Source organism: Martes martes (genome assembly GCF_963455335.1).
Source record: "Martes martes genome assembly, chromosome: 1".
Lineage (NCBI taxonomy): Eukaryota > Metazoa > Chordata > Mammalia > Carnivora > Mustelidae > Martes > Martes martes.
In genome coordinates this window covers 165,165,509-165,191,614 of record NC_137888.1, presented here as the reverse complement: position 1 = coordinate 165,191,614, position 26,106 = coordinate 165,165,509, and the positions used below count along the sequence as shown (strand labels likewise).

Below are 26,106 nucleotides of genomic sequence, written 5' to 3'. Positions count from 1 at the left end.
TCATTAGACAAAGAACACTAAACTGCTTGCTGGTTAGACTGGCAGAAAACAAAAGGCATCCCGTCACCCAACCTTACTCCTAATTCTGGCAAAGTCTCACTCAACAACTCGTCTGCATTTTCCTTTCAATTCCAGAAAATTAATTTTAAGTGCACCCTGTGATGAAATAAGTGTAATTATGTTCTAAAACAATAAGTAGCTCAAAATGTGAGGAACTTAGAATACTCTCCTCTTAAGCTTTCAGATGATCACAATATGCAATTTATTCTTACTTTCTCCCAATATAAATCACACTATTAAACTAAAAGGGGAGAATTTTTCTACCAAATTACACACTAATGGCTCTTAACCCATAATTAAAGTATCACTAACAGCAGCTTAAAGCCACGGCCAACCATGAGCACATTTATTAGGACCTATGTTTTCAGCACCACGTAATTATGTAAATAGAACCGTCAGCCATCTTGAGAAAAATCAATGGTCTAACCAGTTCTCTACTCCCTTGGGAAAACACTCCTTGTGAATTGGCATTACACAGGGCCTCCTCCTCTGCACAATCAGAAAAAAAGTAAAGCAAACCTAAGTGCCAAAGCAGCAAGTAGAACAAATTCCAACAAGGCTGGTCACCTAGAGTTCTTATTACTCTCTTTCCTGACATCACAACAGCCTGGGAATCTAGACCAGCAACTGGCTTCAGGACAATGAGGACTCCAGGACAGGCTCACTGGCTCACTGTGCACTGTAATCTCAGATGTCCCCTGCCACTCCGTGCTGGGAGGGTCCCCAAGACCGAGCGCAGTCCCTATCACTGACAAGCTAATAACTAAGGAGACAAGACATAAAATGATTGTGGAGAGGTAGTAATGCTAAAGAAAAGTCAGAGACTAATGAAAACCACTCAGTCCTCACAACAACTCATTTCTGCTACAAACTTTCTGAATCAACTTGAACAGACAAGTTACCTCTCTGGGTCTTGGTTTCCTTGGGGGGGTAAAAAAAAAAAAGTCAAATGTCTTAAGATATACCTAAGGCCCTGTACAGCTCTACAATAATTACATAATTAGAGAATACAAGATGTATATATAATGAAGTACAGTATATACTTATACAGTAGTGACTACACTGCTATCGGAGAGATTTCATGGGTTTTTTTTCAGTCAGCCACTTTCTGGGAGCCCAATCAGGCACCGTGGCAGGATTCCAGGATCCAGTGGTGACCAAGGCAGAATGCCCTGCCTTCAGGAGGCTTTCAGTGTACTGGCGGAGTATTCTCAGGAGTTCACAGGGGAAAAATGAAGGCTGAGGTTGGCCTATGACCTTTTTCATGGAGATAGAGGCAAAACTGTGGTTCAAATGCGTATAACATGAACATGCAATATGGTCATGAACGATAAGCTGGTTAACTGTTGAGGGTTGTGGTAATAAACCATGAGGTTTTTTGAACAGACTCATTAACACAAGCAGAGTTCTGCTAATTTGCTCATTACCAATGAAAGTGATGGGTTTCCAGAAATCAGCCAAACTGAGATTCTTTCTGCCCTTTGCCAATCTTCTCCTTCTCCTACCCAATGGATCCCACCCCAAGCCTATTTGCAGTTAATTTTTTCCTTTATTTTCCTTTTCAATTATGCTTACAGACTAGTATGGGGAAAGTCAGATGCCAGAGAGCAGTCACCAAGCAGAGTCCATATCTGAACCATTTAGAGTTGCTCTAAATGTAGGACTTTAGGAAGGCCTTGTATGCTACAAGATAACTGGCTGGAAAAGATCTATTTGTGTATATGTTGCCAGAGAGGCTGAAGAATGACAGTGCGGACACATGGTTTATTTGGTAGAGTAGAGCTGTGAACAACAGAACCAAGGAATATGGTATAACTAACCTGGAGAATAAGAATAACCATCAACATCTTAATTGTTAAAACTAAAACTTCAGAAAATTAAATTGTCCCTTATTCTTAAAGAGATGTAAAGCCTGTCTGTGCCCTAAGTGAAATCAAATGCTGCTTACCAACTGTACATTCCATTTTCCAAATAACTTCCCTGGAATGCTGGTGAGCTGCTATGCTTAATACGAACACTTCCAGAGTATTGGATTTAAAGAAACAGTAATGGTTCCAACTTTTCTTACCAAAAAAAAAAAAATTCCCATCTGAGATTTATGCCCATTCTCAAAACACCCCTTTGAGTTCAGAACAGATGTGTGCAGTGTTTATACTAAGAAAACCACCAGGGCATAAACAACCCACTAAAAACACCACTCAAGTTTTGCTGTGCTTTTCTTCATTTCCTGTGTATTTATTTTGGTGTTAAAATAATGTTAACTTTCATAGCAAGGAAAAGAGCAGCAGATGTTTAAACCAAACAGACCTCAGCAAATCATCCTACATATCTACTCAACTTTCAAAATCAAAATTTCTTCCCCCAAATAAAGAGGGAGACTGCAAAGCAGACTGCTCTCTAGTACAGACTACAAAACAACAAATCAACCTGGATGAGCTTTCCATAAGCTTTTCCTCACCACCCCGCAACTGGAGACATAAAAAATTAATGTGGTATCAATTTCCTTGCAACCCATCTATTCCTCAGTTAGGCTGGTAATTACGTTTTGTTTTGTTTTGAAAAATATCATATTACACGATGACAAAGACAAGCCAACAGATATTGCCTTAAAAGTCTGTGATTTCTTATTCAGTGAAGAAAGAAATGTTTTTAAAAACTGCAGTATGTTAATTTCACAAGAAACAAGCCCAGTTGCTCACTGCTGCCCAGTCACCATCCTGAAGAAGTCTGCGTTTAAAATGAGTGACTTCAGAAGATGATATACTTAAAGCAGCAGATTCAAAGAAAGCCATCCACCATAATTCTCATTAGTGAAACAAGGAAGGGTTAAAATATATATATACCTTTTTTTAAAAAAAATCTTAAGTATGAAATCCTTATCCAGAGTTAAATTTAAAAAAAAAAAAAAAAAACAGTATGAATGAGATTTCATTTCCCTTGAAGGGGAAAGGGTAAGTTTTCAATTGATTAGGCAACAGGCCTGAAATTTTACATGCAAGTTTCTTCAATGTTTTCTTTTTCAAAAGAAACGTTCAGTTCACTATTAAGAGAAAACATGGTAACTGGTCCTACTGAATCAGAAAGGAGATGTCTCCTCCTCAATTTGTATGTGGTTACAACAAAAAACACTCCTCCTGCCAAGCTAAATTCCCCCGGAGATGCCTCTCCGGCCACTCAAACCCAGGCCATTACCACTTTTTCAAATTGCACGTAGATAATGTTTCTAACAGATTAAGAAGTTGCTTTTTCTCGTCTTACTACAAACAGAGACAGTTCGAAATGCTACAAGGCAGTGGAGAAACGCCTCATAGTTACAGCAGGAGGTAATAAACAGTAAGAATTCAGAGTAGGTTCCTTTCTTTCTTTTTTTCTTTCTTCCTTTCTTTCAATTTAGCTTTCTGGTTGGTGTGTTGTGCAATCACTTCCACAAGGGACCGGAGTGTGGAGGGAACATCCTTCAATGTCAGAACTCTCTCAGAGCTGTACAGGAAATGGGAAATCAGACAAAGAGCCAGCCTGTGCTTTGTGACATGGGTGCCCTTTCAGTCCCCCCAACTGAATAGAAAAATTCTTCATTGTTTGGGACAATCGCTCCTGAAAACAAAAACTCACTGTAACTTTCTCTTCCCCTCTACATGAAAATCCCAAGTACTGATTGGAACACAACATGAATACTGTAGATAGTCCATGTTTAAAATAAGTATCAAAGCGGGGGGGGGGGGGGGACATGTTTAACTTTTCCTGGTCCTAGAAGTTCTTCCTCTAAAGAGAACACCAACAGAAGTAAAAAATAATCATATTATCAAGAGTTAAAAATGTGAAGAGTTAATATGTTGCAAGCAAAAAGGAAACTTTTAACGGTTTATATTTTACTGCCTTCCCTCCCCCACTGTAACCCTGAAGGCTAAGACACAAACAACAAACTTTGTACTGAAAATAGTACATAATCAACACTCGCCTTTCAAAGCACCCTGAAATCTCAAGAAAGAGAACAAAATACACAGAAGGCATTCAGAACCCTAAAGGAGGAGTGGCCTTGACAAAAGCAAGAGAAGAGCAATTTCTAGAACGGAACCTCTACCTTCGTAGCACAGAATGCCGATATTGTTGTTCATCTTGTCCAAGTACTGGTAGTTCAACAGGTCCATCTTCATAAATAGCATTTATTGGGCTCGCACAGAAAACCAGCTCTTTGCTTTTGCCCCAAAAGAGTACGTTTCAAAAAATCAATTATTACTGAGTAGCTCCTGGCTCTTCTCAAACTTCACAAAGACTGTGAGGCCCAGCCTCAGATGATCAAAACAAAGTATGTAAAAGTTAAAAAAAAAAGAAAAAGAAAAAGAGGGGGAAAAAACCACACACGAAAAATCAAACTCACACAAAAACCCTTCAAGGGCTTATTTGGAGACGGTCTATGTTTTGTATCCTCAATCAAGCACTTAAAAAACGTTTCAGAAGTCTTTACGAATCTTTCTTCGAAATAAAAAAGGAGTGAAAAAAGCAAAACACGAAGCACATTTCCTAGGACAAAGCCGCGCTCGCTTTCCTCACAGCCCGCTGCAAGTTAACTGCGCTGACATGCTGGCTATGCCTGGTATGACTCGTATGTAAACGAGCTTCCTCTTCCCAGCGGGAGGGAGCACGGAGCATGCTCACTGAATCCCTGGAGCTCTTCAAATGTCAGGGATATTTTCTGCACAAGATCAGTCTCTAAATGTATTAAGTGTTTGAAAGAAAGAGAAAGAGGAGGTGGAGAGTCTGTGCAGAGGGGCTGCGGCAGAGCTGCTCTCGACAGGAAACAGCCTTGCCACTGCAGAACCGTAGGAGGAGAAAGAAAACCCAGGAAGTTTCTTTTTCGGGAGCTGAGTAAAAAGTAAAAAATCCATCATGGAAGCAAACTTCCATAGAATTTAACTTTTTGGTGTATCTTTGCTGTCAGGGTCCAGAAACACACACTGTTTTTTGCTGTGGTACATACACCACACACCTATGTAAGGTTTCTTTTTTCTTTCTTTTAAAAATTGTTTTATAAGGTCCATTTATACTTGAAATGTGTATTTCAAATTTTGATGTTAATGTTACATATAACTTCTCTCATAATCTTCATGACAACTCACATGAACAGGGCAGAGACGGCATCATCTTTTTACAACAGAGGAATTAAATGACTGGCCCAGGACCCCAAAATGGTCGGTAGAACTACTTTTAGGGTATTTTCCACCCTAATAACTTTTCAAAATAAAAACAACAACAACAACAAACCAGGAGGGAAAAGAGAGAAAAAGAGAAAACAGAGAGAAGTTTAAGCAAGTAAGAAAGGTATATCCAAAACCAAATGCCTATTTGAAATGATTGGGTGTGGGGGAGAATAAAAATATTTTCACTTTCCATGTGTGAAAGCTGTTCCATCTATGTATTAATGGCTAGTAGTATGCTGCTGTGCTGTTCCTATCCTGTTCCTTTAAGAGCCTTAAACTGCATTATCTCCGGTATCTAGCACAAGTAGGTACCCAAAAGCTGTTTACTGAATGAGTAAATCACTGAATGTTCAGAGCCTTTAGCACATGAAGAGCATACTAGCAAACAGAGGGGAAAAATCATTTTATCTTTGCCGACTATAACTAGCTTTTGGCACCATAAATAGACTAATAATTCACCACAGGAAGTGTTTGTATATTGGTATTACTGTATTGGGAGATCTAGAAAATATTAAGCAGTGGCATTGTGTAGACCAAGACCTGAAATTTTAATACTCTAAAGTAAGAGTTGAACAAATAATTTCAAGGAATTCAATTTTTAAAATACAGCAATAATTGCACTTCGGATGTTAGACATTCATGGCAAGTTGTTCTAATCATATCTTATTAGGAGATTAATACAACACCCAACACCCAGCAGACAACTCAAGATTTCATGAGCTTTAATTTATAAGGGTATTAACACTAGGTTATGTATTCTGGATACTGAATAAGCTATACTGAAAGACATATACACCATCAACCATAATTAAAATAATGGTATTTGGCAGGGAGGGTCAGAAGAAGCTCTAATAGCATCTATGATACACTAGATTATTACATCTCAAACAATCTTAATATCTTTAAGCACCACATTCAAATTCAAATGATAGTTTTAGCATATAATTACTGTGCTGTTCTTTGACATCAGGTCTCAATCAGAAAACATGACGAGTCATTAGCATGTCCCCTATGGGAGAAAGTTGGCTGCACGTTAGAATCAATGTGGACTTTTAAAAAATCCTGATGCTGAGGTGGCATCAAACTAATCCAAGGAGGTGGGATCCAGGATCAGTATCATTTTTACAGAGTCTGAGGTGATTCTAAAACGCAGTCAAGGTTGAAAACCCTTGTTTTTAAGAAAGAGGGAAAAAAAATTACCTCCCTTAAGATTCTTCATTTTATACACTATTTTGAGGAGGAGAGTTTTCTATTTTAAAATATAGTGATTTAGGGGTGCCTGGGTGGCTCAGTTAAGCATCTGCCTTCCACTCAGTTCACGATCCCAGAGTCCTGGGATCAAGCCCCAAGTCTGGCACCCTGATCAGCGTGAAGGCTGCTTCTCCCTCTGTGCCTCCTCTTGCTCATGCTCTCTCTCTCTTTCTCCTCCCAAGTAAATAAATAAAATCTTTTAAATAATATAATATAATATAATATAATATAATATATAACTAATATAATAATATAAGTGACTTAGCCAGATTCAAACAGTACGGCTGTCAAGGAAGGTATGAGTACTTCATAACTTCCCCGAAATGATGATGTGTACTTGCACTGTGCCTCTGTGTGGTCGTTATCTGTGTGGACAGTCCCAGAGGTGTATACTTTGACTTGCATTTACAGCCATCTGTGGCAAAATTCCCAGCATCCAGGCACATCTTTCCCACGCATCTAGGAAGCTAATGTAGTGTTACTCACGAGTGGCCCATGGATGGGTTCTAGAACTGGTTGCTACTATCCATAAGAGATAGATACGGAAATGGAGAGTGAACATTTCAAAACTTTCAAAGCAATTTGACAGAGCAATTTAATGCCTCTTAAATCTTAATTTTAAAAAATGAGAGTTTATTTTTTCATAGTTTTAGTTACTGAGTTTTGTTGCTTTTTATAAAAGCTGGCAGTAAAAAAACAAAACACAGAAAACCTGGTTCCCCTGTCCTCCCCAGGCAGTCTGAGCATCCTGGCGCTGGCAGCTGGCTAGTTACAAAGGGGGACTGCAGTGCAGTGACCTCCCTCGACGCGCGGGGCCTTCCATTCCCAGCTCCTCCCAAGTCTTTCACCTCGTGCTTCAAGCACACTGAATCTCACATTTTAACACCACATTATTTCACCCCTCGGTGCATATGCTCTCTTCATGCAAGACTTTTCCAGCCTGTCTCCTCAGCAAACACCCATTCTCCCCTCAAGACTCGGCATACGCCTCTTGTGTCCTGTGGGACCCCCCACCATCCTTCCACCTTCTTGCTCCCTGTTCTCCGTTATTGTGTTTCCAGATACACACCTCAATCCTGAATGCATCTAGACTTGAAGAGCAAGGACTACGGACTCCTCACTTCTTCAAGGTCAGTCTGGCATTAGCCTGGTACAAGGTAGGCCAATCAGCAAATATCTGTTGGATAAAATCAGTAAGATTAAAACACCTCACAGGGGGAGTGTCTGGGTGGCTCAGTTGGTTAAGCAGCTGCCTTTGGCTCAGGTCATGATCCCAGGGTTGTGGGATCGAGTCCTGCATCAGGATTCTTGCTCAGTGGGGAGTCTGCTTCTCCCTCTGCCCTTCACCTGGCTTGTGCTTTCTCTAGCTCTCTCTCAAATAAATAAATAAAATCCTTAAAAAAAAAAAAAAAGAAATATGATATTTTAAAAATTAAGTGATTCTGCATCTGCCAAATTAATAACAACAAAAAGACTTTTCAGTCTTATTTATGTGCTGGTGAGGTGAGATCCTAGTAGACTCTGTGTTTACTGCTAGTGAAGTGTAAACAGATAATGCCTTTCTACAAAGTAGTCTGACATTCATATCAAGCTATTTGTGGGTTGAAAATGTACGTATTGGGGGGTGTGGAACGTTTGTATTCCCTTCCTTGCACCAGACTCTACTTCTAGAACTCTGTCTCAAGGAAATACTAAGATTTGATCAAAGTGTTACATAAAGATGCTTACCACCCTTTTATTTACAATGCTGAAAACTTGAAAACCTGAAGTCCAAAGAGACTACATTAAAACTACAGTATATAGGGGCACCTGGGTGGCTCAGTCAGCTAAGCATCTGACTCTTGATTTTAGCTCAGGTCATGATCTCAGGGTTCTGAGATGGAGGCCCATGTCGGGCTCCATGCTGAGCATGGAGCCTGCTTAAGATTCTCTCCCTCCCCACCCCCCACTCAGCTCTCTCTGTTGCTCTCTAAAAAACAGTAACAACAACAACAAAAACCTATAGTATACTGACAGAATATTATGCAGCTGTTAAAATTCCTTCAAAAATATTACAACATGAGGAAAGGCTATACTATGATCTGTATGATAATAGTACTTCATGTTAGCTGAATATAATCAGAATAGGATGTAAAAGTAATATGTACATAATATACCAGTTTTGCTTCTATATTAATGAGACAGACACATATATAGGAAAAAAGTACACATATGTATTAAAAATATAATGAAAATACCAAAATGACAGTGTCTATCTTTGAGGAGTGGGCATTTTGACATTTTTCTGTATTTCTAATTAAACTACAAATATACATATATTTCATATATAATCAAGGTGACAGTGAGGAAGGTTCCCCACTTATTAAAAAGCAAGCGCATAGGGGTGCCTGGGTGGCTCAGTTGGTTAAGTGACTGCCTTCGGCTCGGGTCATGATCCCAGAGTCCTGGGATCGAGTCCCACATCGGGCTCCCTGCTCCCTGGAGAGTCTGCTTCTTCCTCTGACTTTCTCCCCTCTCGTGCTCTCTCTCACTGTCTCTCTCTCAAATAAATAAATAAAATCTTAAAAAAAAAAAAAAAAAGCAAGCGCATAATGAGATAACATGCCCTGGTAAGGCATGAGCAGTGGATCATTTGTATCTTATCTGTAAATACCTCAATATATCATTTTGATTTATATTTAACAACTAAAGATTCCAAACATTTATTTAGACCTCTGTGAGATTCAAAGATGTTTATGATGTTTATTCGAACATGTCCTAAAGGGACAAAAGAGAAGCTCTCTGTACTTTAAACTTGCAGAGCAGGTAGACACATATGCATATGCCTTCTGTCTCCTATTGTTTACTAATTATTTCACATATCAGCATTGATTCCCCAAGACCTCTCTTTCTTCTGGAGCACAAGGAAACAGAGCTTCAGTGCTTGGCATAAAGCTCCCCATGGCACACAGCAAGTGCTCCATGCATGTTCACTGCAGCGGCATCTCAGCACCTCTGTGGGTAACAATGACAGCAGTCCAGGCTGACTCCTAGGTTAAATTGTTCAATTTGCTAGAGTTGACTACCAGTTTAGAACAGAATCACCAAAACTGTGAGCTGCTTAAAAGCCAGAAGATCAAATTCACTCTCCAGATACGTTGTTAAAAACAAAATGCCCTCGTTAGAGCATGTGCAGGGAAGGGAAATTTTTTTAATTTGATTTTTTTTAAGTTAAAAACTTAAATTCCAGTTAGTTAACGTACAGTGTAATATTAGTTTCAGGTGTACAACACAGTGATTCAGCACTTCTGTACAACACCCAGTGCTCATCACAGTAAGTGCCCTCCTAAATCCCCATCACCTATGTCACCCATCCCCCGCCCACCCTCCCCTCTGCTAACCATCAGTGTGTTCTCTGTCCTTAAAAGTTGTTTTTTTGTTTGCTCCCTCTCTTCCCCCTGCTTTGCTCATTTGTTTTGTTTCTTAAATTCCACATGAGTGAAATCATATAGTATTTGTCTTTCTCTGACTGACTGATTTTACTTAGTATAAAACTCTCTAGCTCCATTCACATTGTTGTCAATGGCAAGATTTCATTCTTTTTGTGGCAGAATAATATTCCATTGCATGCATACACACACACACACACCCCACGTCTTCTTTATCCATTCATCAGTGGATGGACACCTGGGCTGCTTCCATCTGGCTATTGTACATAATGCTGCTGTAAACACTGGGGTGTGTGTATGGAGAAGGGAATATTTTATTTTATTTTATTTTATCTTATCTATCTTATTTTATTTTATTTCTTAAGAGAGGTGGGGATGGATAAAGAGAGGGGAAGAGAGAGAATCCCAAGCAGGCTCCAATGCTGGGCTCGATCTCACAATCCTGAGATCATAACCTGTGCTAAAATCAAGAGTTCGATGCTTAACCAACTGAGCCACCCAGGCACTCCAAGAAGGGACTCTTTTAATGTTAAGTCTAACAATAATCTCTTCAAAGACACCGGGAAGTAGAAATAACCCTACTATTCTATTTGGGTCCTTTAGTGGATTCAATTGCTCTCTTCCCAGGATTCTAGGTAAGCTAGATATATAATTAATGCTCTTATTTAAGTTTTCTCTTTACCACACATTTATTCTCTTTAAATCATTTTAACCTGATACATGAATAATAATCAAAACAAACCTAACCAAAGGAAGAAAGTAAGTTTGACTATACCTTGACCTAAAGTCTCAACTGAACAAGAAGCTCACTGTAAAAAAATACTTAAGAGCATCTCTAGAATCCACTGCCATTTATGGGTACATTCCTCAGTATAGTATGAACAGGAAGAGTAACGCTGATGATGCTTGTACAACATTTCCTTGGGTAAGGCACTTTCCTTTTTTTATCTAATTATACTAATTGCTAAGATGAAGGTTTTAGAAGGAAAGCATAGAGAAAGGATTAAATTAACACCTAGACCGAGTGTCAAGAAAAAAGACTTAACAAATCAAACTTTCTTTGCTGTTAAATATTGGTTAGAATGCAAAGTTTCACAGGTCCTTAAAGGCCTACTTAAAACCCCAACCTCAAGAACCCCATTAGCTAGGATTAATCTGTATAATTTCACCGTATTTTAGGCATACTGCACTTAAATCTAAAACAAAGGAGACTATGAGATAATTTATATATCTGTCACCCACCAGTTTAAAAAGACTGCTTTGTACCCACTAGGTCCTCAACAACATAGTTGTTAAACAATAAGATACCAAAACAAAAAAAATTTTCAAATGCCTCAAATATCAATGAGGTGAACCTACATATCTGTCAGGTTTCCTATGTTAACTTCATTTTCTTTCAAGAAAAGAATTCCTAAATATATAATAAAATAATGCTTTTTCTCTAACTTGGAGTTGCTCACAGAGGAATGATGAAAAATATGCACTATTTTATCAACTTTTTCACAAAAGCAAATATTTTTGATTATAAAATAGTCCCATTTCTAAGTTAAAGTGCTCTCAACTTTTTTTTTTTTAATGATTTTATTTTTAAGTAATCTCTACACCCAACATGAGGCTCGAAACTGCAGCCCCAAGATCAAGAGTCATGTGCTCTACGGATTTCACCAGCCAGGCTCCCCAAAACACTCTCTACATCTATTAAGTATTACTAGATTATTTGCTGTAATATAGTGAGATTTTAGTACAAATAGAAGTACTTTTTTAAAAAACTTAAAAAGGTGCGTCAAAGATTTAAACTTTCAATACAACAGCGCCCTCTATGGGTGAATTTTAAATAGAAACAACAATTTTGAGAATTCAAACTGCACAATTTGGGCCATTTTCACCTGATAGACATATTTCAAACACAATGAGCCTCTTATTTTATTTAATTTTAAAAGTCCCAGGAAATATCTTTTTTTTTAAGTAGGCCCCACACCCAGTGTGGGGCCCCAAAGCAAATTTTTTTTTAACAAACAGTTGAACTATCACTAAACTATACAATTAAAATACTAACAAAACCAATCAATTAATATCAAATGATTGAATACAAAATCTTCCTTTATTAACATGAATTTAAGATATAAATGGTTCTTAAAGTATTATTTTATATTTTATATATATTTTGAAGCACAGTGGATATACAATTCTATATTGGTTTCAGGTGCACCACATAGTGAATCAACATTTACATATATTACCAAGTGATCACCATAATAAGTTAGCTACCATCTTAGGATTGAGGTCCTCTCTCTCTTTTTTTTTTTTTTAAAGATTTATTTATTTATTTATTTATTTGACAGAAAGAGATCACAAGTAAGCAGAGAGGCAGGCAGAGAGAGAGAGGAGGAAGCAGGCTCCCTGATGAGCAGAGAGCCCGATGTGGGGCTCAATCCCAGGACCCTGGGACCATGACCTGAGCTGAAGGCAGAGGCTTAACCCACTGAGCCACCCAGGCACTCCAGGATTGAGGTCTTAAATTGGAATAAATCAGTACTGGGAGAAGGAAATGAATCAATCAGCATTCCCAAGGAAGGAGAAATCTCTTGGAAAACACCATACCTTATTAGTTTTACAACTAGAACCTTATATGTTTGACAACATATAACATATGTAAACTAGTTTTGTTGCAAACGAAACTTTTACCATAGAGGTTTTCATTACTAAAAACAACTTAGGTTCAGTAAATCCCATCCAAAGAAACTTCACAAATAAAATATAAATAATAAAAGATTATTCCTGCTATTCTCATTCTCACAAACCATAATCATCCACAGATGTATTCCTTCAAGGCTAGAACTGCCTTTCAAGGTAAAAATCAGAGAAGAAATCCAATGGAGGAAAAGTCCCCAACATTTAACATTTGAAGGGCTAAGATCACCGACCGTCCCAATGTCTGGTCTAATCTTCAAGTAACAGTTCAATCTGCCTTCACAGTACCTGAGTATGCAGCATTTTCTACCTCCAGAATTACCCATTCAACCAGTTAGGATCCCATCCAGAAAAAAAACCCCACACCAGGTATTTTAAAAGAGGATTTTAATGCTTCCCTACCCCATGCCCCCTTCTAGGCACTACCCCCATAAGGTAACTAATACCCTAATCTTTCAAAACATAAATTAGTTTGACCACCTCATATAAATAGAATATTTCCTGTACTCTTCTGTGACTGGATTCTTCCACTCAACTTTATGAGTGTTACCCTTATTTTTTTTCTTTTTTTAAGATTTTATTTATTTTAGAGAGAGAGAGAATTGCTTCTTTAGCCTTTGCCTAAGATCAAGTGTCGAGAGAGAGAACACTCAAGCAGGGGGAGGGGCAGAGAGAGAGGGAAAGAGAGAATCTTAAGCAGAATCCATGCTGAGCTTGAAGCCTGTAGTGGGACTCAATCTCATGGCCCTGAGATCATGATCTGAACCAAAATCAAGAGTCGGATGCTCAACCGAGCCACCCAGGCACCCAGTATTTCCTTATTTTTATGTGTAGCTTAAAATATCATTCCTTTTCATGGCTATATAGCATTCCACTGCCCTAAAAATGACACTTCTTTCATTCTACTGTTGATGGGCATTTAGGCAGTTTTTATTTATTTGGGGGCAATTATAATGTTTGCCACAAATCTTCTAGTACATGTCTTTGGTGAGCATATAGCTGGGTTTTGTTGTTGTTGTTATTGTGGTTGTTGTTCTGGTAAGTCTTAAAATCAGATATTGTGTGTCCTTCCACTTTATTTTTTTTGCAGCTTTACATTTTTATGTTTTTCCACTGCAGCTGACACACAATGACAACAAAGCAGCCATACACACAGTCCTGCCAGCAATGTATGGGATTACAGGATGCTCCACACCCTTGCTAACAGTTTCCCACCTTTTTCATTCCCACTACTCTGGTAAATACTGAGCAGCCACACTGTGGCTTTACTTTATACTTCTCTGACCAACAGTAAAACTCCTAAATGCTTGTAAGAGGCGAAGAGACAGGATCCACCACACAGAACAGAGGGGGAAGAGTCTAGGCCACTGGCTCTCAACCAGAGCAATTCTGCTTCCCCCCAGCCTGGGGGACATTTGGTGATGGCTGGTTGTCACAACGTGGGGGATGCTACGGACATCTAGCAGCGGAGGGAGGCCAGCGATACGACAAACATGCTACAATACACGGGACCGGCCCCCCACAACAAAGAATCTGCTAGAACAAAATGGCAACAATGTCATTATCAAGAAAGCCTGGTTTAAGCAACCCATTATTAGAAATTTTCTCCTTAGCCATATAATCAGTGGCCAGTACAGCTCAAGAGGTCAATTTCTTATTGTCTCAAAATGTTATTTTTTCCCTAAAGATGAAGGGATAAAAGACAAAGGATAACAAAAGTCAAACAATGGAAAGAGTCTAGGGGTCTATCAACAGATGAATGGATAAAGAAGATGTGGTATATATACACAATGGAATATTATGCAGCTATCAAAAAGAACATGAAATCTTGCTATTTGCAACCACATGGATGGAACCAGGTATTATGCTAAGCAAAGTAAGTCAATCAGAGAAAGAAAACTATCATATGATCTCTCCAATATGAGGCATTAGAGAGGCAGGGTGGGGGTTCATGGGGGGAAGGGAGGGAAAAATGAAACAAAATGGGATGCGGGGCAGACAAACCATAAGAGACTCTTAATCTCAGGAAACAAACTGAGGGTTGCTGTGGGTGGGGGGGTGGCGAGGAGGGGTTGGGGGGTAAGGGTGGCTGGGTTATGGACACTGGGGAAGGTATGTGCTATGGTGAGTGCTGTGAATTGTGTAAGACTGATGATTTACAGACCTGCACCCCCAGAAAAAAATACATTATATGTTAATAAAAAAAGAAATATTAAAAAAAAAAGACAAAGGACAGTACTAGGTGTTGGGCGTGATACACAGAGTAGAGTACCATGGCTGTCAGGTTCTTTCTCACACCTGGTTTCTTTTTTAATCCCCACAACAATGCTATCAGAGACATCACAGTTTTACAGATGAGGAAACAGATATCAGCTAGCCTAAGTGGCTTCTCCAAACTCACACAAACAGGGGTGGCTCTGGATCTGAAGCTGTGCTTTTCCACTACACCCAAGGTCTTACTTTCAACTAAAAATAAGAGCTTTTAAAGTCCACAAGGATAGGGGCGCCTGGGTGGCTCAGTGGGTTAAAGCCTCTGCCTTCGGCTCAGGTCATGATCTCAGGGTCCTGGGATCGAGCCCCGCGTCAGGCTCTCTGCTCGGCGGGGAGCCTGCTTCTCCCTCTCTCTCTGCCTGCCTCTCTGCCTACTTGTGATCTCTGTCTGTCAAATAAATAAATAAAATCTTTAAAAAAAAAAATTTAAAAAATAAATAAATAAATAAATAAAGTCCACAAGGATTATTAACTTGCGAGGGATACGTTTCACATCAGATCTGCAAAAAGCAACTGAATAAAGACAGTATGGGGGCGCCTGGGTGGCTCAGTCGGTGAACTGTCTTGCCTTAGGTTCAAGTCATGATCTCAGGGTCCTGGGATGGAGCCCCGAGTTGGGCTCCTTGCTCTGTGGGGTGTCTGCTTCTCCCTCTGCCCCTCCCCCACTTGTGCTCATGCTTTCTCTCTCAAATAAACAAAATTTCTCTAAAAAAATTTTTCTAACTGGATATGAAAACCAGATCATTCCCAATGTTAAGATTAAGACACACCTGTAAGAACTATACCTTTAAACTTTTAATAAATCCATCTTCCTCACCACACTGTGAGCTCTTTGAAGCTAGATCGTGTCTTTTTTTTTTTTTTTTTTTTTAATTTGCTCCAATGCCTATAGGAGTAGGCATTTAAAGTTCCTCGGATCACTGACCTAAACCCTGGTGAGGGAAGACAGAGTCTTCACAAAGCAAGCAGATGGTTCAGATTTTATTTTTTCACCCAACTATATTTAGTAGTCTAAAGTAGAATTAAAATTAAAATTAAATTTAAAATTAAATTAAATTAAAATTAAAATATGTTGCAAATATTCAATTAAGTCAAACAACAGTCAGTACCATCAAATTTTTTTCACAACACAATCAAATTTTTCCAAGGATGGATTTGTACACATTGCCCTGTCAATCATCCTTCAGGTTGTGATGCATCCATTAGTGAGGACTTCACAGCTTTAAGGCCACCATCAACTAGCAGAGCAGTTTGTAATCCTGGTCACATATCACAATCACCCAGGAGACTCTGAAAGCCATGGATGCCCAGGCCCTATGTCTAGAAGGTGATTTAGTAAATCTGGGGTGGGACACAGTGGGGCCCAGAAAGATGTATTTTCAATTTATGCCCAGGAAACAGCTGCACTTTGTACTGTTTGAAAATAGCTCCCTATGTAATTTTCACACGTGCCCCTCTCCTTGAGGTTCAGGAGCTCTGCACTGGGAATGTTGAGTTGAATTTAGTAAAGCACCTGGGTGAACCCCTTACCTTCCACATTCGCCAGAGTTCAAGGACATCCCAATGACTTACTCCTGGGCAGGACTAGGGGGCGACGTGAGCCAACCTTAGACAGGGCTCAACTTCCTTCCCACTGGGAAGCAGGACTGCGAACTCCATCATTCGAATTTACACATTGTGTTTTGCTTTACATGGAAGAGACAAATGAATCCCCACATTCTCAGCCTGTCTTCTTCAACCACTGACACTCAGTAGCCAGAATAAAACTAGAGATTTATAAACTGCCAATACTCAACTGTTTTAATACCAGAAATGTACAAACCAGGCTTTTTTGCCTCTCCCCACATGGGTAAGGGTGTGTTAGTGTGTGAGGGGTCCTGGAAATGAGACAGGGCATTTACTGGAGAAGCAGAAAAGCATTTCCACGGTGTATGTGTCTCAGTCAAGGCTGGCAATGGTGAATTTGTGGTAACTCAGCACCATGAACCTTCCTGAGGAGGACTCAGACAGCTGTAATGTCACATTTGTATGAGCCTGTGATTAATGTCCATCTCCCTCCCAGTCTTATCACTGTTTTCTCAGAACCTACACAATGCTGGGTACTTTGGTAGCTGATCAATAAAGAAGTAAGTTTCTAACCAAGCTTCGAAGACTAGATACATTCCAGCCTCACAGAGAAGCACGGACTACTGCGGCCCCAAGCAATAAACCACAGCCCGAGGGAGGGAATGAGACCCTAGAGAAAGAGAGAAGAGGGCCTAAGAATTAAGGACGAAGCCAAGGAGGAAAGGCTGTAAGGAAACATGGCTCTCCACAGAGAAGTCAGGAATGGGGAGGCGAAGGAGGAGAAACAAGGTGAAACTGGAAACTGGTAGCACTGACGAGCCTACCCTTTTCACTCTCCAATCTCAGACTGGCTTTCCAGTAATAATTACCAAAAAAAAAAAAAAAAAGGCACTAGACTCGAAGTCAGAAAAGTTAGGTTCCTAGTTCCCAGAGAATTCTCCCCCTCCCAGCCTTAATTTCCTTATCTGCAAAAGAGAATAATAAAACTTCCCTTGCCCATAACAGGGCTGTCAAGGACCCAGTGAATAAGAGCTATTACAGTGTTGCATCAACTACAAAGCAGGTACAAATGTAGAGACTCATTACTGCCATTCTTCCCACAGATGAGGTTTCTTGGTATCCTATGTGGAGAAGCGGAGCCTGTTCAGACAGTAAGACAGCCCTGCCCACTCCCCCACTCCCAAAGAACTTCAAACAGAAACATCTATAAAAACGCGGGAACAAAGGTCGTCTTCTTGCCGGCTAGCAGTTTCCTTATGCTTAATTAGACCTCTGTGGATTTCTGAAAGGAGAATCCAGGAAGGCCCGTGACGTGTACCTCCTCTGTGTATCCTGAGGAGGGAAAAGTAATTTAAGACGGCTGTGGATCTGCAAAGGAATCCACACACATCTTTTTTTTTTTTTTTTAATTTTAAAAATATGACCATGATGCATGCTCAGTTAAATTGAGTATCCTTACCCTAAAAGTTGTCAAATATTTAAAAATCACATTGACTAGGTATCCATTATTTGGATGAAACAAAAGCCTATCCTGTAGACTGCATTAAAAACAGGGATCTAGGGGTGCCTGGGTGGATCAGTTGGTGAAACATCTGCCTTGGGGTCAGGTCATGATCCTGGGGCCCTGGGATAGAGCCCCACATTGGGCTCCCTGCTCGGCGGGGAGCCCGCTTCTCCTTCACTCTCTGTCCCTGCCCCTGGCTCGTGCTCCCCTACTCTCTCACTCAAATAAATATTATCTTTTGAAAAATAAAATAAAAATGAAAATGGGTTCTAATACTAGAGATTTATTCTCTTGACTTCACACAAAATGTACATTTACTAACAAATCTCCCCAAGCCTCTTTCTTCTTTCTAATGTACTGTATGTCCCACTTCGATAGACAACATCCTTTCTCCAACCTCTGTGGTGCATGAATCAGCCTGAAAATTCTAGGGTTCCAGATAATTCCTCCCTTCCTTTTTACCCCTTACCCCTACACAACCACAGGTTGCCACGTTCATTTGCAATCTCATGATAGAATGTCATGTTTTACAATAAATGGCAGTATTTACTATCTAGAGAGGGCTGTTTCAGCTGGGTTTATGGGTGGGTTTTTTTTTTCGTTTTGTTTTACTGACTGAAGTCATGTGGAGAGAGAGCACACTGTCTTCCCAGGGCAAAAAAAAAAAAAAAAAAAAAAAAAAAAGGAGAGAAAGAAAGAAAGACACACACACACACACACACACACACACTTTTAGCCTAACAATGGGCATGAAGAAAATTGTTTAGCTCATTTTCCTGATGGTTTGAATTAACAATACCAACAAAAACAGCAAGGGGTCTTGAAGTAATCAGAAGTTTTACATTTCTTGGGGAGAACGTGAAGGCAAGTTGTCTGCTACCTAGACGGGATTATGGCTTTTCAGCTCAGCCAGAATGAAAAGATCTAAAATTCCTGGTTGTCTTTAGTTCTAGGTTTAGTTCAGTTCTAGCTAGTTACTAGAGGGTTAAGGAGCCTAACCAGTTCACCCATAAAAGTTTCACACATAATCCTATTACTTTTGAGTGGCTATCCGTGTTCTTTGAAATCCTCCTTGCTCAAAGACTCCTGTTACAGGATATCTGTGCTAACAGCCCTGTGGTACAGGTTGCCAAGAAGAAAATTACGAACCTTGTTGCAGTAATGCCAATTTACGTGGCATCAAAATAAATGATTCTTCCTGCTCCCTCTTCTCCGTTTTCCCAGTAAAACAAGTTTTAAAATGAGAGAGAGAAACATGAGAAAATACAGCTTTGCACCTGCACACTTAGAGCTGTCTACTTCCCGTACAATAACCAAATGGCAGAATTTTATTTATAGATGCTCTAAAAGTACAACTGTTTCCAAAGAGGTTAAAACACTTCTAGTTTTAGAAGTGAACCTGGAACCACCAAGGAAAGGTACACCAATACATTTTCCTTTGGAAAACTGACACGTAAAATAGAAGCTTTCTTTCTCTTGTTTAAGCAAACCTTCCAAACCTCTTCTGACAGTCACTACAGTGTGTTTGCTGCTTTAATATCATGATTAATTAAAGACCCAGCTGCCAATTTTAATAAACTGGGAAGGCCAGAGTGAAAAGGAATATATGAACTCTTTCTAGACCTTTCTTTTTATTCACCTGGCATGTGGCCCACTAATCTTCATGAAAGAAAAACCAAGCCTTCAATTCTCACTCGTAAATACACATTTAGCTAACAAGGAACAAAAAGATAAGAGACTCAGAAGAACTTGCCTAATATGCAATTATAAAGTACTGAAATGCCTACTATGTGCACTTAGTGCCTGAATGGGAAAGTATTTTGAAGACCTGAAAAGTGCTATTTGGCTGTTGCAAGACACTACATACAGACACTTAGAATTTTTGTTGTTGATAAAAGAGTGTTGCTGAGCCCCAGAAGCACAGATATCCAGTAAGACTTCGCATACACATCTGAGGCCTACCCTCTACGCCTCAGGTATAATTCATCCTGCTCAGGATTACAGAGGAAATCCTGTAAATCCTGAAAATCCACCCAGCACAGATAGGATTTTCTTGCCTCCAAGTACTGTTTACTTGTCTTTGGGACCCTAGACACATGACAAGCAAGACATCCATAAAAAGACAGCTAGAGTGGCCTGTTATTGCAGGTACCACTTTGCTGGCCTAGAAGAGATGGGGACCCAAAGGTAAGACAGAGTCCCTGTCCTTGAAGAGTTTATACTGGAGGACGAACAAGAACTAGTAACAACAGGAAGCAAAGGAGGGAGGGATCCTATATTCTGAAGGGACGTAGGTACAGCTTCATCAGGAAAATGGCACTTATCTAGACCCTCACAAGAACAAAATTTCAAAGCAGAGCTGAGGGTAAAGGCATTCCCAAGAGTATTTCCTAAGACACAAACAAAATAAAATATTTGATATAGCTCAATGAGTTTTCCACAGATACAGTAAGTGAACTTGAAGGGATTACTCATGGCAAAACTAACTTAAAATACTGAAATACTTAAAATGTGCAATCCTGGATGCTGGGAGCTCGTCAGAAGCTCCCTTGTTCTGTCACGGAGTAGGTACGTGAGTGTAGGTGTGTTACGTAATGCCTCTGATCTAGCTCCCCACCTTTGAAAAACGGGGATAATGCCAGCACCCGCAAAAGACCAATCACCCTCCTGAGATGCCACCCCTTCTATTGTGGCATTTAATACAGCCTGGTTTTATCTCCCGTACAGACCAGGTATCCCTGAGAGCAGACCTCTTCGATTATTTACTCTGAAACAGGCTGGTGCTCATGCCAGGGGGCACCCAACAGATGCCAAATTCTCTTCCCTTCTATTGAATTTCTATTCACTATGAAAATTCCTTCCTTTGTACTATGAAGTGTACTGCTCTTCAAATTCTGAAATATCCCTATTTCAAAATTTGAGTTTCATCTTAAACATTCAGCGTATCTCTATCCCAGTAGGATTTTTTGTTTGTATGAATAATGTTATAGGTTAAAAAATATATCTATCTCTTTGGAGACCTGGGTATATGAAATGCCAGTGAAAAATCATTTACATTTAGTTCTAAAAATTAAAAAACTCTGAGATCCTAACACTCAAGCTTTATGATAACCAAACTTTTATTTCAGCTTTGCTTCCATTTTAGATCCAGAACACAGAACACCAGGGCCTCCTGAGTGGCGCAGCTGGTTAGGCATCTGACTCTTGGTTTCAGCTCAGGTTGTGATCTCAGGGTCGTTTGTGAGGTCTAGCCCCATGAGAAGTCTGCTTAAGACTCTCTCTGGCCCAGGGCACCTGGGTGGCTCAGTGGGTTAAGCCTCTGCCTTCGGCTCAGGTCATGATCTCAGGGTCCTGGAATCGAGCCCCACATTGGGCTTTCTGCTCAGCACGGAGCATGGTTCCCCCTCTCTTTCTCTGCCTGCCTCTGCCTACTTGTGATTTCTCCCTCTGTCAAATAAATAAATAAAATCTTAAAAAAAAAAAAAAAAAAGAAGAAAGAAAGAAAGAAAGAAGCAAAGAAAGGGTGCCTGGGTGGCTCTGTTGGTTAAGCACTGGACTCTTAATCTCAGCTCAGGTCCAGATCTCAAGGTCATGAGTTCAAGCTCCACATTGGGCTCCATGCTGGGCTTGGAGCCTACTATGAAAAAGAAAAAGAAAAAAGCAAAGAAACATTACAAGTAACAAGGTGTTTGCGAAAACACACCAGGGAAATTATGCTGCAAAGAATTTTGAAAGTTATAAAACAATATTTCTCTATGAGATTTACATGAAGACGACGAGGACAGGGGGGGGGGGGCGGGGAGGGCTCAATCCCAGGACCCTGAGATCATGACCTGAGCCAAAGGCAGAGGCTCAACCCACTGAGCCACCCAGGTGCCCCTTCTCTAAACATTTTATAATCAAACTGATAAATAAAGAATTATTTTGTAACCACAGGAGGAGAGATTACTAAGAGTCATCCAGAGGTAGTTAGGAGGTTTTAGACAAGGGACGAGTAAAAGCTGGATAGGCAAAAAAGCAGGGGGCAAAAAATGTTCAGGCTACCAAAATGACATGAGCCGTAAGTTTAGGGAAGGGTCAGTAGAAAATATACCTGAAAAGATAAAAGGGGCCAGAGGATGAGGACCAGGACTAAATCATACTTGACTCTGCACAGTAACACACAGTAATACAAAATCGCCATTGGTTCCTTTTGGGGAGATGGAGGTAGTAATATAATAAAAACAATGGCTGAATCAGTCTAGGATACAGAATAAGCCAGGAAAAAAGCAAAAGGAAAAGGAAGTAGAAATCATAACTAATTTATGCTGCTTAATTCTCAGGTTTCAAGATTAAATTAGTACTAATACTTGATAAAAAAAATTATGTTGAAGAATTTGGACAGCTCTATCATTACATACTCTTTCTTTATATATCGTTATTTCTGAAATTAGCAAAATGATAGATTCCCTTTTTCTGTGCAAAACACAAACATAAGAGAACACATTTGCCATTTCTTTCTCCATTTCACTGTAAGACTAAATCCCATCTCAACAGCTCCAAAAAGGAGAGTATAGCTGGACACAGACCAATCCCTGGATGGAAGGCAACCTGAGTCCAAACTACTACTTCTGCAGAGAGGTAATAAAAGAGCATGAGGTTAGGACCTGGGTTCTAGTTCCAAGTCTACATCCAGCTCCCCACACAAGGGAGTCATCTCGTCTCTCTGAAGCTCAGCACTCTCATCAATAAAACAAAGGCGTTGGACCGAAAGTGTACTATAATCCTTTCCAACTGTAAACCATTACGAACAGGTTAAACTTAGAGCCGTCAGTAATAGCAGCAGAGAACCTGGGGACAGAACCAGAGAGCTGGGATTGAACAACAGAGTCTGTGTAGTAACAGGTTACCAATGACACCCACAGTGAACATCTCTCCAACTGGCTATTTAAAACTTCTTGAATACTGAGGAAGTCCTATCTTTAAGAACCTATATGACCCACGTTCATATTTACCTTGAATATAGAGATCTTAATAGCTACAATAAAATATATCATTTATTACATATATAAGACTTTTGAAAAATTGTATACTAGTAGCTTGATAGTACAGAAAGTAAAAATTCACCCAGACTACCACCATTTTAATGTATACATGGCTTTCATTTTTTATACCAATTTTGTTTCTTTAATATAGTCAGAAAATACAGTGTATGCATCTAATGGAGTATGATTCAGCCTTAAAAAGGGAGGAAATCCTGCCATATGCAACAACATGGATGGACCTAGAGGGCATTGTGCTAAGTGAAGTAAGCCAGTCACAGAAGAACAAATACCAATTCCACTTAATGAGGAATCTTAAATAGTCAAACTCGTGGAAAAAGTAGAAGGTTGGTTGCCAGGGGCCGGGGTGCGGGGAAGGGAGAAATGGGGAGTTACTGTTCAACAGGTGCACAGTGTCAATTCTACAAGATGAGTAAGTTCTAGAGCTCTGCTGTACAACATGGTGTTTGTAGTTAGCAATACTCTTGTGTGTATTTAAAAATGTGTTAAGGGGCGCCTGGGTGGCTCAGTCAGTTAAGCGATTCCCTTCAGCTCAGGTCATGATTCCAGGGTTCTGGGATCGAGTCCCATATCGGGGCTCCCCCTGCTCTGTGGGGAGCCTGCTTCTCCCTCTCCCTCTATCTGCTACTCCCCCTGCTTGTACGCTCTCTAAAAATAAATAAATAAATAAATAAATAAATAAATAAATGTGTGTTAAGAGGGAGGGGCGCCTGGGTAGCTTAGTCAGTTAGGCGTCCAACTCTTGATTTCAGCTCAAGTCGTGATCTCAGGAGATTGAGCCCTGCATCAGGCTCCACATTCAATGGGAAGTCAGCTTGAGGTTCTCCCTCTGTCCCTCCTCCCACTTGCATGCACTCATGCTCTAAATAAATAAATAAGAAATGTGCTAAGAGGGTAGGTTGCATGCTGATGTTACTATAATTGAAAAAAGTACCTACTGAAGAATATTATTCACTATTACATTTTTTGCTCTTATAGTGCTGTGATGAGTCAACTTGTAAGCAAATTTGTATGCCTTTAGGTGAAAAGTTCAGTTAGATAAATTGCAAAAATCATATTCAGTCTTTCCATTGGCATTTTCTTTATATCATCAATGTCTTAAAAAACAGAGTGTGATTTTTCTTCATTGTTAATTAATTAATAATTGATATAATTTTTACACTGAGATATTCTCTTTTGTAAATCTTCATCCTCAAGTACCTTAATAAAGATTTTTTTCCTTGGGGCACCTGGGTGGCTCAATCAGTGAAGCGTCTGCCTTCAGCTCAGGTCATGATCTCAGGGTCCTGGGATCGAGTCCGGCATCTTGCTCCCTCTCAAATAAATAAAATCTTTTAAAAATAACAAAAATTTAAAAATAAAATAAAAAATAACAAAAACAATTTGTTGAAGATTTTTTCTTTGAAGAGATTTCTGACTGGAGAAGGATGTTTATAGCACTGGGATGCGACTTATGCTCAGGCAATAGTCATGTCACAGCAGGAGGCACCCAGGCTGTGGCTAGCACAGATACCAGAAGACTCCGTAGAAAAGCATTTAAATGTTTTTTAACTAAATGGTAGGAAATAGACTTAAATGGCTAAGCATCTGGTTTAAAGCATTTCATTGACCAATGTATAAAACCAAAACATCTCAGAGTTGGAAAGGATCTGGGGGTTACCCAAATCTCACCTCCTCACTAGAGCTGAAGAAATCACTCTACAAAAGACCAATGAGAGGTGGCCCCCCTTAGCTCCAGCTGCTGAAGGCTCAGCATCCCACCTGTGAACCTTTTATTCCACTGCTAGACAACTCTTACTGTTAGACATTTCTTATTTCCTGTGAACTGAAATCAATTCCTGCCATTTCTGCCCACAGATCCCAGTTAAACCCACTGGAAAAAAACACGGGATAAGCTAATCCCTTAGCTAAAACAAGAATATCTGTCGTGTAGAAACCAGTTCTCTCTCACCTTTAGACCTCTCTCTCGATTAAATAACCCTAGTTCCTTCCATGCATATCTCAGTTTTAACCCAGCATCCTTCTGTTTCACTTCCTTCTTCATGGGAATGGAGTTTGTTACTGAACCTCTTATAAAAATGATATACAACAGAACACAGTATTTCAGGAAGGAACTGGCCAACAGAATGGATTGCTGCATCCTACGATCTGGTCCTTCCATACTATTGAGACTACTTTCTTCTGCTGCCTCCTCTAGACTATGGCCCTCTAATTCCCTCCTTTAGATTCCTTGCTCCTTGCTCCCACGAGCAACTGAAATAAACCAAAACAAAGCAAAAACAAAACAAAGACACCACATACCACTGCGGTACTATCTGCTAGGTAAGTTTAAAAATGTATTTGAGAAAAATTAGAACTGGTAGGACCTGTCTGAACAGAGAAATCCTATGCATCAGAATCCAGTGAGTGAATTACCTGATAATTGAAATTCTATTTGCTTGTGTAATTTTGCCAAGTAAAACTATGGTACAATCACATTTAGAAACAGACTCCTTTAAATTGCTATTAACTCGTCAAGATAAACATCTTAACTTCTTGTCAATTTAGAATACCTAAGTATCTAAACTCAGTGACACAGGCATACACAGGCTTAACTATCCATGGTAGATACAAGAAGCAACTGCAGTAAACTCCTATTTATTGGAAGTTTGGGAGAAACAGAATATTAATTCAAAGCTCTGGTTAACTGAGTTACCCCTTATAAATGATTTTCAATTACCTGGGAGATAATCATGGAACAACTATTTAAACAAACACTTACAGCAGAGCACACAAAGAATAACAGCTCAGCCTTCCTTCGGCATCCTGAGCGCGTTAAGCCAGGTCATCAATAGGAAGATCTATTATCTCAGCCCAGGGCTAAGTATAAAGCAGGTAATGAGCTCAAGCCAATATATACTAATAACTAGTAACCATCTATCCCAATTTTCTAAGACAATCCCAACTTCACGTATTTTTTCCAATATAGGCAATTCCTTTAAAATACAGCTAAATAGATCTAGTTTCTCTACCTTAGTAATTCTCTACATTAGTAATAATGCCCATATGACACTCACAAATCAAAAAAAATTTGCAATGTGTCTTAGTATTTTATT

General features: G+C 39.6%; 1 protein-coding gene across 4 annotated transcripts in view; it reads right to left on the bottom strand.

Annotated features, from left to right (window-relative positions):
* VGLL4 (vestigial like family member 4) overlaps nucleotides 1-26,106 on the bottom strand; it is a 154,996-nt gene that overhangs the window by 81,011 nt on the left and 47,879 nt on the right. The window contains exon 3 of one of the 4 annotated variants that reach the window (XM_080816800.1): nucleotides 7,579-7,686. The exons of 2 other annotated variants lie outside the window; for them this stretch is intronic. Coding sequence is in view for 1 of the 2 variants with exons in the window: in XM_080816797.1 (XP_080672923.1) it covers nucleotides 4,142-4,223 (82 nt within the window). In the remaining variant the exon portion in view is untranslated. Of the gene's footprint in view, nucleotides 1-4,141; nucleotides 4,873-7,578; nucleotides 7,687-26,106 lie in introns of those variants that run through there. One more of the 4 variants, XM_080816797.1, reaches the window with a different exon arrangement.